Source organism: Camelina sativa, chromosome 10 (genome assembly GCF_030686135.1).
Source record: "Camelina sativa cultivar CO46 ecotype springtype chromosome 10, ASM3068613v1".
Classification (NCBI taxonomy): domain Eukaryota; kingdom Viridiplantae; phylum Streptophyta; class Magnoliopsida; order Brassicales; family Brassicaceae; genus Camelina; species Camelina sativa.
The window spans coordinates 25,040,455-25,052,544 of record NC_141889.1 but is presented as its reverse complement, the minus strand read 5'-3'; the positions used below and the strand labels follow the sequence as shown (position 1 = coordinate 25,052,544).

At 33.5% G+C, this 12,090-nt stretch overlaps 1 protein-coding gene across 1 annotated transcript; it reads left to right on the top strand.

The window, feature by feature from the left end:
* The first annotated feature begins 5,236 nt into the window (after window positions 1-5,236).
* LOC104719694 (protein argonaute 5-like) lies at window positions 5,237-10,299 on the top strand. Its single transcript, XM_010437657.3, has 20 exons — window positions 5,237-5,833; window positions 5,954-6,150; window positions 6,259-6,411; window positions 6,504-6,634; window positions 6,732-6,841; window positions 6,943-7,046; window positions 7,136-7,271; window positions 7,373-7,489; window positions 7,589-7,696; window positions 7,779-7,850; window positions 8,021-8,143; window positions 8,227-8,365; window positions 8,449-8,570; window positions 8,660-8,806; window positions 8,891-9,033; window positions 9,120-9,182; window positions 9,304-9,503; window positions 9,582-9,655; window positions 9,746-9,840; window positions 9,921-10,299. Exons 1-20 carry the CDS (start codon window positions 5,357-5,359, stop codon window positions 10,123-10,125), a joined length of 2,916 nt encoding a protein of 971 aa, XP_010435959.1. The 5' UTR covers window positions 5,237-5,356; the 3' UTR covers window positions 10,126-10,299.
* Window positions 10,300-12,090: the final 1,791 nt, after the last annotated feature.

The following is a 12,090-nucleotide window of genomic DNA, read 5'->3' as shown; positions in this document are numbered from 1 at the left end:
CGATAAACGGCGACAAGAGAAAACCTCTAAAAACCCTTCTGTTCGACCATTCACTTTAATAACTCGGTCCAACAATTTTTTTTAAACTAAACCTGTCCAAATCGATAATTAAATCAATCTGGTCGAACCAGAAATAAGTGGTGTCGACCGATACCACCAAAACGCAGAGTTTTGGTTTGCGCACGTTACACAAGGTTAGATGCCATCTTTTTAATCCTTTTTATCAAATTATTAGATTTATATTATGCAATCAATTCATTGAAATTATCCTTATTCTGTTTCTTTTTCTATTGTCATGTTTTAGCACTTTGTTTACTAAAATACTGCATCATAACCGTATATACTTGTGGAGTGATTGGTTTTGACTAATATAATAGATGTATATAGTTGTATATATATAAAGGATTTGAAGTGATGTCACATAGTTAGCCACATAGTTAAATTGATTTGAAGAAACTGTTGTGATGTCATCTACGTATATATTTGTTTATATTTATATGGAGTGATTGCAGAAAATTTGATGAACATGTGCAAGAACGCTCCTCAAAGAGAGAGTCTTCAAATGGTGAGAGTCTAACGGAGGAGAAAAATAAATTTATGTTAAGATAATATTTATAGGTTGAATTATGCATAATTACATATTTTTTGATGAGTTAAAAATTTACTATTTTTATCTGCGTTTGAAATATATATATATATATATATATATATATATATATCAATGTTTATACATACGCTTGTGTTTTTTTAATTGCTGAAATATGAAAACAAGGCCGTGTATTTGGACTCATCAGTGCAAAATGGAATTTTTATATCTTTGAATGATTCATCATTCATTCCACAACCTACTGAAGAAGTGAGAACATTAACCCACAAAGTTGAAGAACTTGAAAATCAATTAGAGAAGAGTCGTGATGACAATTTACTCCTCCAGAAATGTCTCCAAACACTTGGAAACATCTATGCCTCCACAAATTTCTCTCGAGTTGTTACTTAATTAAGTTTGGTTTAGCTTTGTTTCTCCTAATACTCTGGCTTTTTCATATTGGTTTTGTTTACTTTAATTTATAAATTAATAATTTATTTTATTATATAATTTTTTGAAATTATTAATACATATAGCTTATCTATCATTGTGACAATAATTTAGTAAAACAATAATATTAAGAAAAATAGGAGGTGATGGTTTTGGTCACTAATTGTAATTATTTTGATACTAATGGTTGGTCGTCATGAGTTAAACATTATAACGTAATTATAGTAACAAAATACATTATGGTTTTGAGACTGAAGTTTTTTCATAATAAATGACGATTTTGATACATGTTATTAATTAGTAATTGTGACGGGCAAGTGAAATTTTACATGGTATCGATAATGAAATATAACATATTTGGGATAATAATTTTAGTAAGTAATTGTGAAATTTTTGATATGTTTGCATATAGTTATACGAAATGGTTACTTATTAATTAGTCACAACTTGTGTGACGTTTTAATAACTCTAAAACATATGTGACAATTGTAATATAACCATTTACCAAACGTTTAGTATCAATATTTTTATTGTGACAAAAAAAAATTATTGTGACAAAATATTACGTCACAATGTAATTATTTTTTTGTAGTGCTGACTCTATCGGTGATGTTGTTTTGAGGATCGTGAACCTCAGCGTAAATTGCATTAAACTCCATACTGGCTGAGAAGTAGTAACCTAAGACTACCAGGCTTAGGGCATCCATTCGATGGGGTGGAGGGGTGGGTCAAGGGAATTCGCATCATCTGGGTGCAATGGAGCTAGATTAAGTAAGTCACTGTTTGATTGAGATGCTGAAGACGAAGCAGATGATGATTCTCCAATGACTATGCTATTGAGCTCCCCACGACTCTGGATTCTTGAGGAGGAAGGGGATATTAAAATAAGAGGTTTAAATGATTCAAATAAGGCATAGCACATGAAACTTGAGAATTTGTATTAAAATTAGTTTGTAGATATTTCATATTTTTATATTTAAAGAGGTTCAAATATTCAAATAAGGCATAATACATGAAAACTTGAGAATTTTTATTAAAATTTTATACAGAAATATATCTTTAATATATTAACAAAATGCTAAGGTGACAATAAAAAAGAGATGGTATGACATTTGAGAGTATATTTTATTTGTTATAAAAACACATACGTAAAAATATTTTACTTATATTTTGTTTATATTTTACATATGTTTTGCTTGGAAAAATATTTAGGTTCACTCCTAGGGGACGTGCTGTTATTGGAGATGTGATTTCTAAATCTATATAGAATTGTAAATAATGGAAATGAAAACATATGGATTTTAAAATAACATGTTTTATCCTTGAATTTGAATATTCTATTTTATACTTCAAATCCATTTAAAACACAATGTGGATTTGAAATCCAAAAACAAATAAGTAAATGAATAACATAGACCTTTAACAAGTATTTGTAAATCATATAACCAATAACAAAAAAAATTTGATAAATACTTTAAAGTCAATGATTGAATAAACACATGATTTTTGTTTGAATTTCCAAATCCACTCAAATCATAGAACCAATAACCCCACCCAAAATGATTCATAATACAAATGAGTAGAAAAGTTGATTTATCATGCATTCAAACTTAAAAATCTTTTAGTTGGTTTATTCCAGTTCTTAAAAAGTTAAATATTTTAAATATTTTATATTTTATATTTTATTAAATATTTATATTTTTAGAAAGTTGAACTTTATAAAATGTTAAAAATATTAATCATACTTAAACATGTATGAAATTTCAAATATTGTAAATATTTACAGTTTTTAAAAAGTTAAAAGACCTTTAAAACATTAATAATATATTAAACTTTTACGAAACTTCAAATATAAGAAATACTCAACCGTTTTAAGAATTTTAAGTATTATAAATATTTAAATTTTATAAGAAGCGCCATTCTTATAAAATGTAAATGGTTACAATCTTAATAAATAACATATCAACTCAATCTAATATTTATAATACAAAACAATAAATATTAAAAATTAAGATGATATAATGCGAGTTAAAATATCTCGGGACAAAGTTATATAGCAGGACGGGTATAGTAGATATTTATATAAATTTAAAATATCATTAATTTGGTGTTACAAAGGTAAAACATCATTTCATTATTTTGTTAACACTATTGGTATCAGAGAATAAACATATCTAATTAAATTGATGAAATATATATTATGTAGAAAATAAATTTTATTGCGGTATTATATGGTTTAAACTTTAAAATATAAAATTAACAGTTATTATATAATTATAAATTTTTTAATTAACAAATACAACTTATAATTTAAATGTTTTAGTTATAAATAATTTGCCTCGCGGTGTACCGCGGGTCCTAATCAAGTAAATTAATATAGTAAGGTATTAATTTGTAATAACCAGAATTATATTTTTTTCTGAAAAATATTAAATTTAGTTAAAATATATATTATGCATACTCAACAAATTGTCTAGATTTTTAAAATTTTCAAAAGTAAAAGAATTAAAAACCACACTTAAACACTAATAACATCATCTAATTAAAAAAAATATATTTGAATAATTTGTGGATTTTGCCACTTTTGAAAAAAAAAAGAATTTGTATTCTCGTTTGTTTTTTTTTATACAACAAAACATACTTTATACTAAATCTTACGATCAAATAAAATCAACTAAACCCAAACGTTAATAAAACGCATGTTAATATGTAACTTAGAAAATGATAAAATATACAAAAGATTAAAAAGGTAATAAAATCAACAAAAAAACATTCCAGAAAATGGTTTTTCAATAATTGATTCCTTTACAAAATGAACGTTAGTAACTAATACAGCTATAAGTGTTCCTATGTGTGCCACACGTCTCAATTCACCTGTGTCTAAAAAGGAGTAAATCACATCTCACAAAATGTTACTAAGCAAACTTTTGACTACTAATCTTTGAATTTTGTTTCATTACCATTTTAAACACGCTAAAAGAAGGAACATTAAGTTGTTGTCGTTAGTCAAACTCCACCAACTAAGAAAATCCATTTATAACATAATAATTTAGAATGGTGACAAATATAAATAAGGATTAGCATGTTCTACGTACACTTTTAATTCCCCAAAAATTGAATATTAGATAGTTACAAACAACAAACATTCAAAGATTATTAATTGTTCAACAGACTCACTACTCAACATATTGGAATTCTTTGTTCCCATTACTTACCTCCTCGACTTTATCAACTCTTCCACATTTCCTCTTCAAGTATGTTTTCCAAGCAACTGTGTAACATTTCTGGCATGAGAGGAACGCCCGACGACATGGAAAGGCCCCTTACCCGCATGCTCGAATCATAAAGCTCCTTGACAAAAATGTACGCAATCGTCTCACCTCATCTTGAGGCTACACGATCACCGCTACGATGAAGGCCTGCAACTCTTGTTCTCCACAAAAATTCACGCTCGTCCATCCACTTCCACTTAAGCTAAAACAATCAGTATAATGTTTCAATCTTGTACGCTGAAACATTTATTGTACAAACGTTTTTTGGTTTTTAGTTGAATACAATTTTACATTAATTCAAAAAAAAAGATTATTAATTGTTCACTCTAAAAGGAAATAGTTTATTTTCAAATCGGTCCTTTGCGTAAATATAAAGCAGTCTCACAATGCAAATAAACTAAAATCCATAAAGATAATACAGTAATAACAGTTATTTCTATTTTTTTTATAATAATAATTCAAATACAAACTCTCTAATAAAGAAAGGTTAATTCGTACGACTTGGATTGTATAAATTAATGAAAAATATAAGAACAAACAAACATTAATCCCAAAACTTTTAACATCAGTAAAAAAAACAAGACCTCGTAACCGATGGTGACTGACGTGATGGTGGTGTGTAGTTAAAGCATATACAGATCTCCAATTCATGAAAAAAGACAACAGCCTTTTTGCTTTATTTTTTTTTTTGTAATAAAAAGTTTACGACGAACCAATAGTCAAGCACAGAGGAAATTACGAGGAACGTGGTAACGAAGCTACGAGGGCAAAACAGTCAATTACATATCTATGTACGGTTAAAAAATAAAGAGAAGGCAAAGCGGCAAGGGTAAAATCGTCAGAAACGTGAGGGGAAAACCATAAGGATAAAATAGTAATTTCGGTTGTTTATGAGTTTTGTCGTTATTAACTTGCAGTTTCTATAAAAAGCGGAGGCGTCGTCCCTCTCTCTACACACACAAAACACAGTAAACCATTTTCTCTCTCTCAGTTTTTCAAAAGATTTTTTGTTTCTTCTTCTGTAAGGTATCTTCTGCTTTTTTTCACAATGTCGAATCGTGGCGGCGCTGGTCGTGGTGGCAGAGGAGGACGGAGGTCTGACCAGTCTTCTTCTGGTCACGGTGGCCGTGGTGTTCCTTTTCCGTCTGACCAGTTTTCTTCTGGTCACGGTGGCCGTGCTGTTCCTGTTTCTCGCGGGAGAGGCCGTGGTAACGTCGGAGCCGGAGATTTGACGGCGAGTCAAGTTGCGTCTTCAACGAAGACGACGGTGTCTGTTGCTTCATCTTTGTCTAAAGAGGGAAGCAAGGTTACTACTACTGCGGAGGTTTCTGACGCTGCTGCTGCGCTGTCTAAGCTTCACATTACTCCCGCGGAGACGAAACCGGAGGCTACGCTTCCACCGGAGTCGTCGAAAGCGGTGACGCATCGGTTACGGCCAGGACGTGGTACTTTGGGGAAGAGAGTCACTGTCCGTGCGAATCATTTCCTTGTTCAAGTTGCGGATCGTGATCTCTACCACTACGATGTAAGTCTCTCTTCTTCGATTCTTTTTTTCTTCTTCCTGTTTCGTTTTTTTTTTCTGTTTTTTAAAACTCGAAGATGATGACAGATATAAAGTTTTGTTGTTTTTTTTTGTGGGATACAGGTTTCGATCAATCCTGAGGTGATATCAAAGGCAGTGAACAGAAAAGTGATGAAAGTTTTGGTTGAAACATATAAAGATTCTCACTTGGCAGGGAAGACTCTTGCGTATGATGGAAGAAAAAACATCTATACTGCTGGTGCTTTACCTTTTGAATCGAAAGAGTTTGTTGTGAATCTCACGGCTGATGGTTCTTTTGGGTAAACTCTTGGTAGATGGGTTTGTTTGTTTTGTTCAGAAAATGCTCTCGTTGCACCTTTATTTACATTTTTTTTGTTGTGTTTGGTATTGTGGACTCTTTCTGGCAGGAAGGACAGACAGTTTAAAGTTGTTATAAAGAAGGCGTCGTCAAGACCTGATCTTTATCAGTTGCAACAGTTTCTGCGTCAGAAGCAAAGAGATGCTCCCTATGGTGTTATCCAAGTTCTTGATGTTGCTCTCAGGGATACGCCCTCTCAAGAGTAGGAAATCTGGAATTTGCTTAAACTTGATCCGATTAACAAAAGCTATATGGCATAGACTTAAGATCCCCTGTATTACTTCTGTTGTGCAGGTATGTCTCTGTTGGGAGGTCTTTTTTCAGCACTTGTTTTGGTGAGGGTAAGCTTGGAGATGGTATTGACTACTTCAAAGGTTATTTCCAAAGTCTAAGGCTAACTCAGATGGGCTTGTCTCTTAATGTCGGTAAGAACATGTTAAATGTTTTCCTGGGTTTTTTTTTTTTTTTTTGAGTGGAGATTATTTTGATGCATTATAGCTATGTTATTTTCTTATGATGCAGACGTTTCAGCAAGATCATTCTATGAACCGATTCTTGTCACAGAATTTATTAGCAAGTATCTGAATATAAGGGACATAAGACGACCACTTAGGGAGTCAGATCGGCTTAAGGTTCATCTCTGACTTTACTCCACATTTAAATTGTTAATATTATTGAAGAGGATGCCTTTTATACTTTGTATCTTTTTAAAATCATTTGTTGGTATCTATAGGTGAATAAAGTTTTGAGGACACTAAAAGTTACGTTGGTACATTGGAATAACGAAAAAAGTGCCAAGATTAATGGGATTTCCACCTGTCCCATCGATCAGCTAAGGTGAAGATGCTTACTCCATTGAGCCTTGACCAAGTGCGCTTTTTCTTGAAAGAGGTGTTTGATCTTTGGTTTTGTTCTTACAATTTCAGGTTCACTTTAGAGGACAAATCAGAGAAGACGGTTATACAACATTTTGCTGAAAAATATAATCATAGGGTGAGTTACCCGTATCTACCTGCTATCCAAACTGGGAGTGACGCAAGACCTATCTACATACCCATGGAAGTATGATTTTAATTTAAACAATCTTCTACTCTGTTATCTCCATCATTTTCTTGGATGCATTATGTATCATTAAATATCTGGTTGTTTCTTGATCTTGCTAGCTATGTAAAATTTCTGAAAAGCAAAGATACACCAAAAGGCTCAATGAGAAGCAAGTGAAGGCGTTGCTAAGAGCTACCTGCCAACGACCTGAACAGAGAGAGGATTCAATCAAACAGGTAGGTTTTATCCTCTTTGCATCACTTGTACAATAATTCTTCCATCGGATCGGAGAAGGAGTCTTTAAGCTTGCACGTCTGTTTTTCTTCTGTTATTAGTTGGTTGAGAAAAATAAATATAACGATGATGTTGTGAGCAAGGAGTTTGGGATGTCAGTGACTTCCCAACTGGCCTCGATTGAAGCTCGTGTACTTCCTCCGCCAATGGTGATTTTCTCGACTACACTTTTGTTATTACTTTGCATTTTCTTATCAATGTTGCTCATCACGATGTTGTTTCTGTTTACAGTTGAAGTACCATGAGAGTGGTACAGAGAAATTTATAACTCCATCGCTAGGACAATGGAACATGATGAACAAGGTAATACTGTAATTGACTATCATAGGCTTTTTGCTTTCTGTAGGCACTTGAAGCTAAATATGATATATACTGTACTTCTATTTTTCTCTTTTGAGAAATCTTATTTTTAAAGTGTGTTTTTAAAAATTTGCATCTCATACCTCCCTTTGGCTGTGATATGTGTGCTACAGAAAATGGTTAATGGGGCAAAAGTTGATTCTTGGACTTGTGTAACTTTTTCTCAATCTGTTGGGAAAGGTTTACAGGAAGAGTTCTGCAAACAGCTGACTGGGATGTGCGTCAGCAAAGGAATGGTCTGACTTATCTCATGCTGTTGGGTTCTTGTCACAATGTCACACCCGAAAAGTTACTAACTGTTTTATATTATGTACACCAGGAATTTAGTACAAAAGCTATTATTCCGCTCATCTCTTGTCCACCTCATAGTATTGAGGAAGCTCTCTATGATATCCACGAAAGGGCACCTGGTCTCCAACTATTGATTGTCATATTACCTGATGTGACTGGATTTTATGGTATGTCTGTGAAAAATGATTGGTTATATTTGCTGTAAATTTATTCCGACAATCTGTTCATGAAGTTCTTTTTCTGTCTGCAGGAAAAATCAAAAGGATCTGTGAAACAGAATTGGGGATCGTCTCTCAGTGTTGTCAACCAGGACATGTTCCTAAACTCAGTAAGCAGTACATGGAAAATGTCGCATTGAAGATCAATGTCAAGGTTTAGTCATCTATGCTTCTTATTGTTTAATGTTTTAATCATTCAATTGTACTTATATGTTGGTGTAAGACGGTTCTTTTGTATTACAGACTGGGGGAAGGAACACTGTTCTTGCTGATGCTATCAGAGGAAACATACCTCTTATTACTGATGACCCAAGTCACCCAACCATAGTCATCGGTGCAGATGTGACTCACCCGCAACCTGGAGATGACTCGAGTCCATCTATTGCTGCTGTATCTATATCTTGATTAATAGTATTTGTATCTCATTTCATAACTGATTCATCAGAAAAGATAATTCTCTACTTTAAACTACAGGTTGTGGCCTCTATGGACTGGCCTGAAATAACAAAATACCGAGGATTGGTTTCTGCTCAGGCTCATAGGGAAGAAATCATTCAGGACCTGTATAAGCTGGTACAGGATCCCGAGCGAGGGCCTGTCCACTCTGGTTTAATAAGGTAAGAACAAAATATCTACAACTTTTTATTCTGTTTTCTATTGTTTTTGACAAGATCAATTAAAAGGGACAGTACTTTGATTTCAGGGAACACTTCAAAGCATTTAGAAACGCTACGGGCAAGATACCTAAGAGGATCATATTTTACCGGTAAGTGATTTTCCTGGAAATGTAATAATCTGCTCATGACCATGTTTGGCTTTACTTGAATATAATAAATCTGTATATGAGCAACTGACCAGGTTTTTGTAATTGGTTTCTCTTTATGCAGTGATGGGGTAAGCGAAGGGCAATTTGACCAGGTTCTGCTCTATGAGATGAATGCTATTCGCATGGCTTGTAGCTCTCTCCAGGAAAATTATGCTCCTCGTATCACTTTTGTGGTGGTCCAGAAACGACACCACACTCGTTTGTTCCCTACTCAACACGGGAATCGTGGTATGACTGATAGGAGTGGCAATATTCTCCCAGGTTTCCACGATCTCCACTTCTCGATCATCTGAATTCTTTTGATGATCGAATCTTTAATATATTTTCATTTCTTCTTAGGTACTGTGGTTGACACTCAAATCTGTCATCCAAATGAGTTCGACTTCTATTTGAACAGCCACGCTGGTATACAGGTATTGATTGCTTCCAAGAAATTGATGAGATCATTGTCTCTGCATAATTATAATATTATTAAATTTCTTCGAATGCATGAATGGTAATAGGGAACAAGCAGGCCAGCGCATTACCATGTGCTTTACGACGAGAACGGTTTCTCAGCTGATGCCTTCCAAACGCTAACCAACAACCTTTGCTACACGTAAGGGACAACAACATTGTACATTTTCTTTTTGACTATCTTTTAACTGATCTCGCTAAACAAACTATAAAACTATGCAGGTATGCAAGGTGCACGAAAGCAGTGTCAATTGTGCCACCAGCTTACTACGCACACTTGGCTGCTTTCCGAGCTCGCTATTACTTGGAGAGTGAGTTCTCAGATGGAGGCTCGAGCAGGTCGAGGAACACAACAAGTGGAGTTCCAGTCGCTTCACAGCTCCCAGCAGTAAAAGACAACGTCAAGGAAGTGATGTTTTATTGCTGATCAAGTGACGTGTGACGATACCTCTCTTCGGCCAGTTTTAAATGCCGTTAATAATTATGAAAAAACTATATTCGGCTCTCGGTTTTTTATCTCTTTTAATTATAATTATGTGTTTTGTGTAGACATGGTCTGATTAAACTTATTAAAAAAATATATAAATAATCTTTTATGCCCTATTTTATACTACATTTAATTTTATATACTTTCACTCTAACTAATAAGCTTAAATAGTAGAATTATAATTGATATTCTGTTAGTAAATTTTGTGTTGAAAATATAGAGTGACATTTTCTGTGAAACAAAAATGTAATTTAGAATTACAACTTTTTTATGATACGGAAGGCGTTAAAAACAAACAACAACAACAACCGGTGGATTTTTTTTTTGAAATTCGACTGACATCAACACTAAGTATGTAGAATTAACTAAAGAACAAAAGTGACCGGGTTCAATCTGTGTTCGGTCTCGGTCTGTGCAACACATAAGACATAACCAATGTTTTCAAAACCGGACCGGACCGACGGTGGAACCACGTTAACCCGTGAACCGGCAGCATACCCGGGTTGGGTTAATATCAAAATCCAAAAAAATTGAACCGGTAAAAAACTATATCAACCCACCAAAAACCCAAAAACCGGTGAACCATTGAACCGGATAAAACCGGGTTCTAACTTTTTTTTGTAAAAACGAGTGCAATTAATTTCCTTTCTAGTTTTATTCTTAGCAGTAGTAAGGTTATTTAAAATAAAAATTTCCGTAATTGAACTTTTTACTTTTTATACTAGTTTTTTTTCCTTCTAGTTTGAATTCTTTGCAACTCACACCACAAATCTTTAAAATCAAGGTAATTTTCTTGATAGTGCATGTTTTCGTAATCAATTTGATGTTCATTTTTTTCTGAGTGTACATAATGGAAGAGAATGATTACTAAAATATTTTATTGGTAATGATTAGTTTGTTACACTTTGAGTTTATTACTTTTTTAAAAAAATTATGATTATTGATGTATTTTATTTGGTGTAACCAATTATATCATAGTTGTAATCATTGAAAAAAAATAGAAAACATATCCTTACCTATTATTTAAAAACTATCATCAAAATCAATTAAACCCGGTTGACCCCGGTCCAACCATATTGACTCATGACCCAGAAGCTTTCCCGGTTCAGTTACCGGTCCGATTTTAAAAACATTGGACATAACGTATAAAGCTACAAACAGAAGAAACAACATGATGAATTTATAAGTTGGAAGAATTGACACTAACTGTAAGAAAATAAAAAGGCAGAGTACAAAATTTTCACAAGGGGAACACTTCAACATCTCAAAATTCCAATATGATAAATCAAGAACAATCTTCCACAATATATTCGGTTTACAATTAAATAAGGGAATTGGCAACAATAGGAGACCAATTAAAGAAGGAAATTAGCAAAAATATACGATAATTAGGGCCAAATTTGCATAACATAGCATATTATTAGAACAAGTAAATACACTACAGCATATGGTAACGGTAGAGCAGGATTTGCCCGGAGTCTATCCATCATAAATGCAAGTCTTGGCATCGTACGAGCCACTATTGCATTCGCTGCAATTAGATTTATGAGCGCAAACATGGTGAGCATAGAACTAGAAATCGACCTTGGGTGAGTGATCTTGGATCATGTAACCTGGTTTGGTCAGTTAAAGGAGGTGTGTCAAACGACACAGTAGGTGCATCGATCGACAAAGCCTAATTTCGGGTTCATTCTGTATGTTTTAATCAACGATTCGATAAAATTTGGGTTAAGTGAAGCTTAACCCGGCGTATTTAAAGAAGGGAAATCGACTTAGTCTTGTAAGCAGCCTCCTTTTTTCTGTAGACCTGAAGCGAGGATCGTGTGGGAAGCTTGCTATGAGTGTGGGTTCGTCAGTTTTAGAGTCATGATCTTCTATGGCAAAGGTGAGCGCGTGACCATGACT

What these genes read in the sequence shown, in the direction of transcription:
- LOC104719694 (XM_010437657.3), top strand. Translation starts at nt 5,357, where the DNA reads ATGTCGAATCGTGGCGGCGCTGGTCGTGGTGGCAGAGGAGGACGGAGG. An exon ending in AGGGATACGCCCTCTCAAGA is followed by an intron (nt 6,412 to 6,503) that starts GTAGGAAATCTG and finishes TCTGTTGTGCAG; the next exon opens with GTATGTCTCTGTTGGGAGGT. An exon ending in CTATCTACATACCCATGGAA is followed by an intron (nt 7,272 to 7,372) that starts GTATGATTTTAA and finishes TGATCTTGCTAG; the next exon opens with CTATGTAAAATTTCTGAAAA.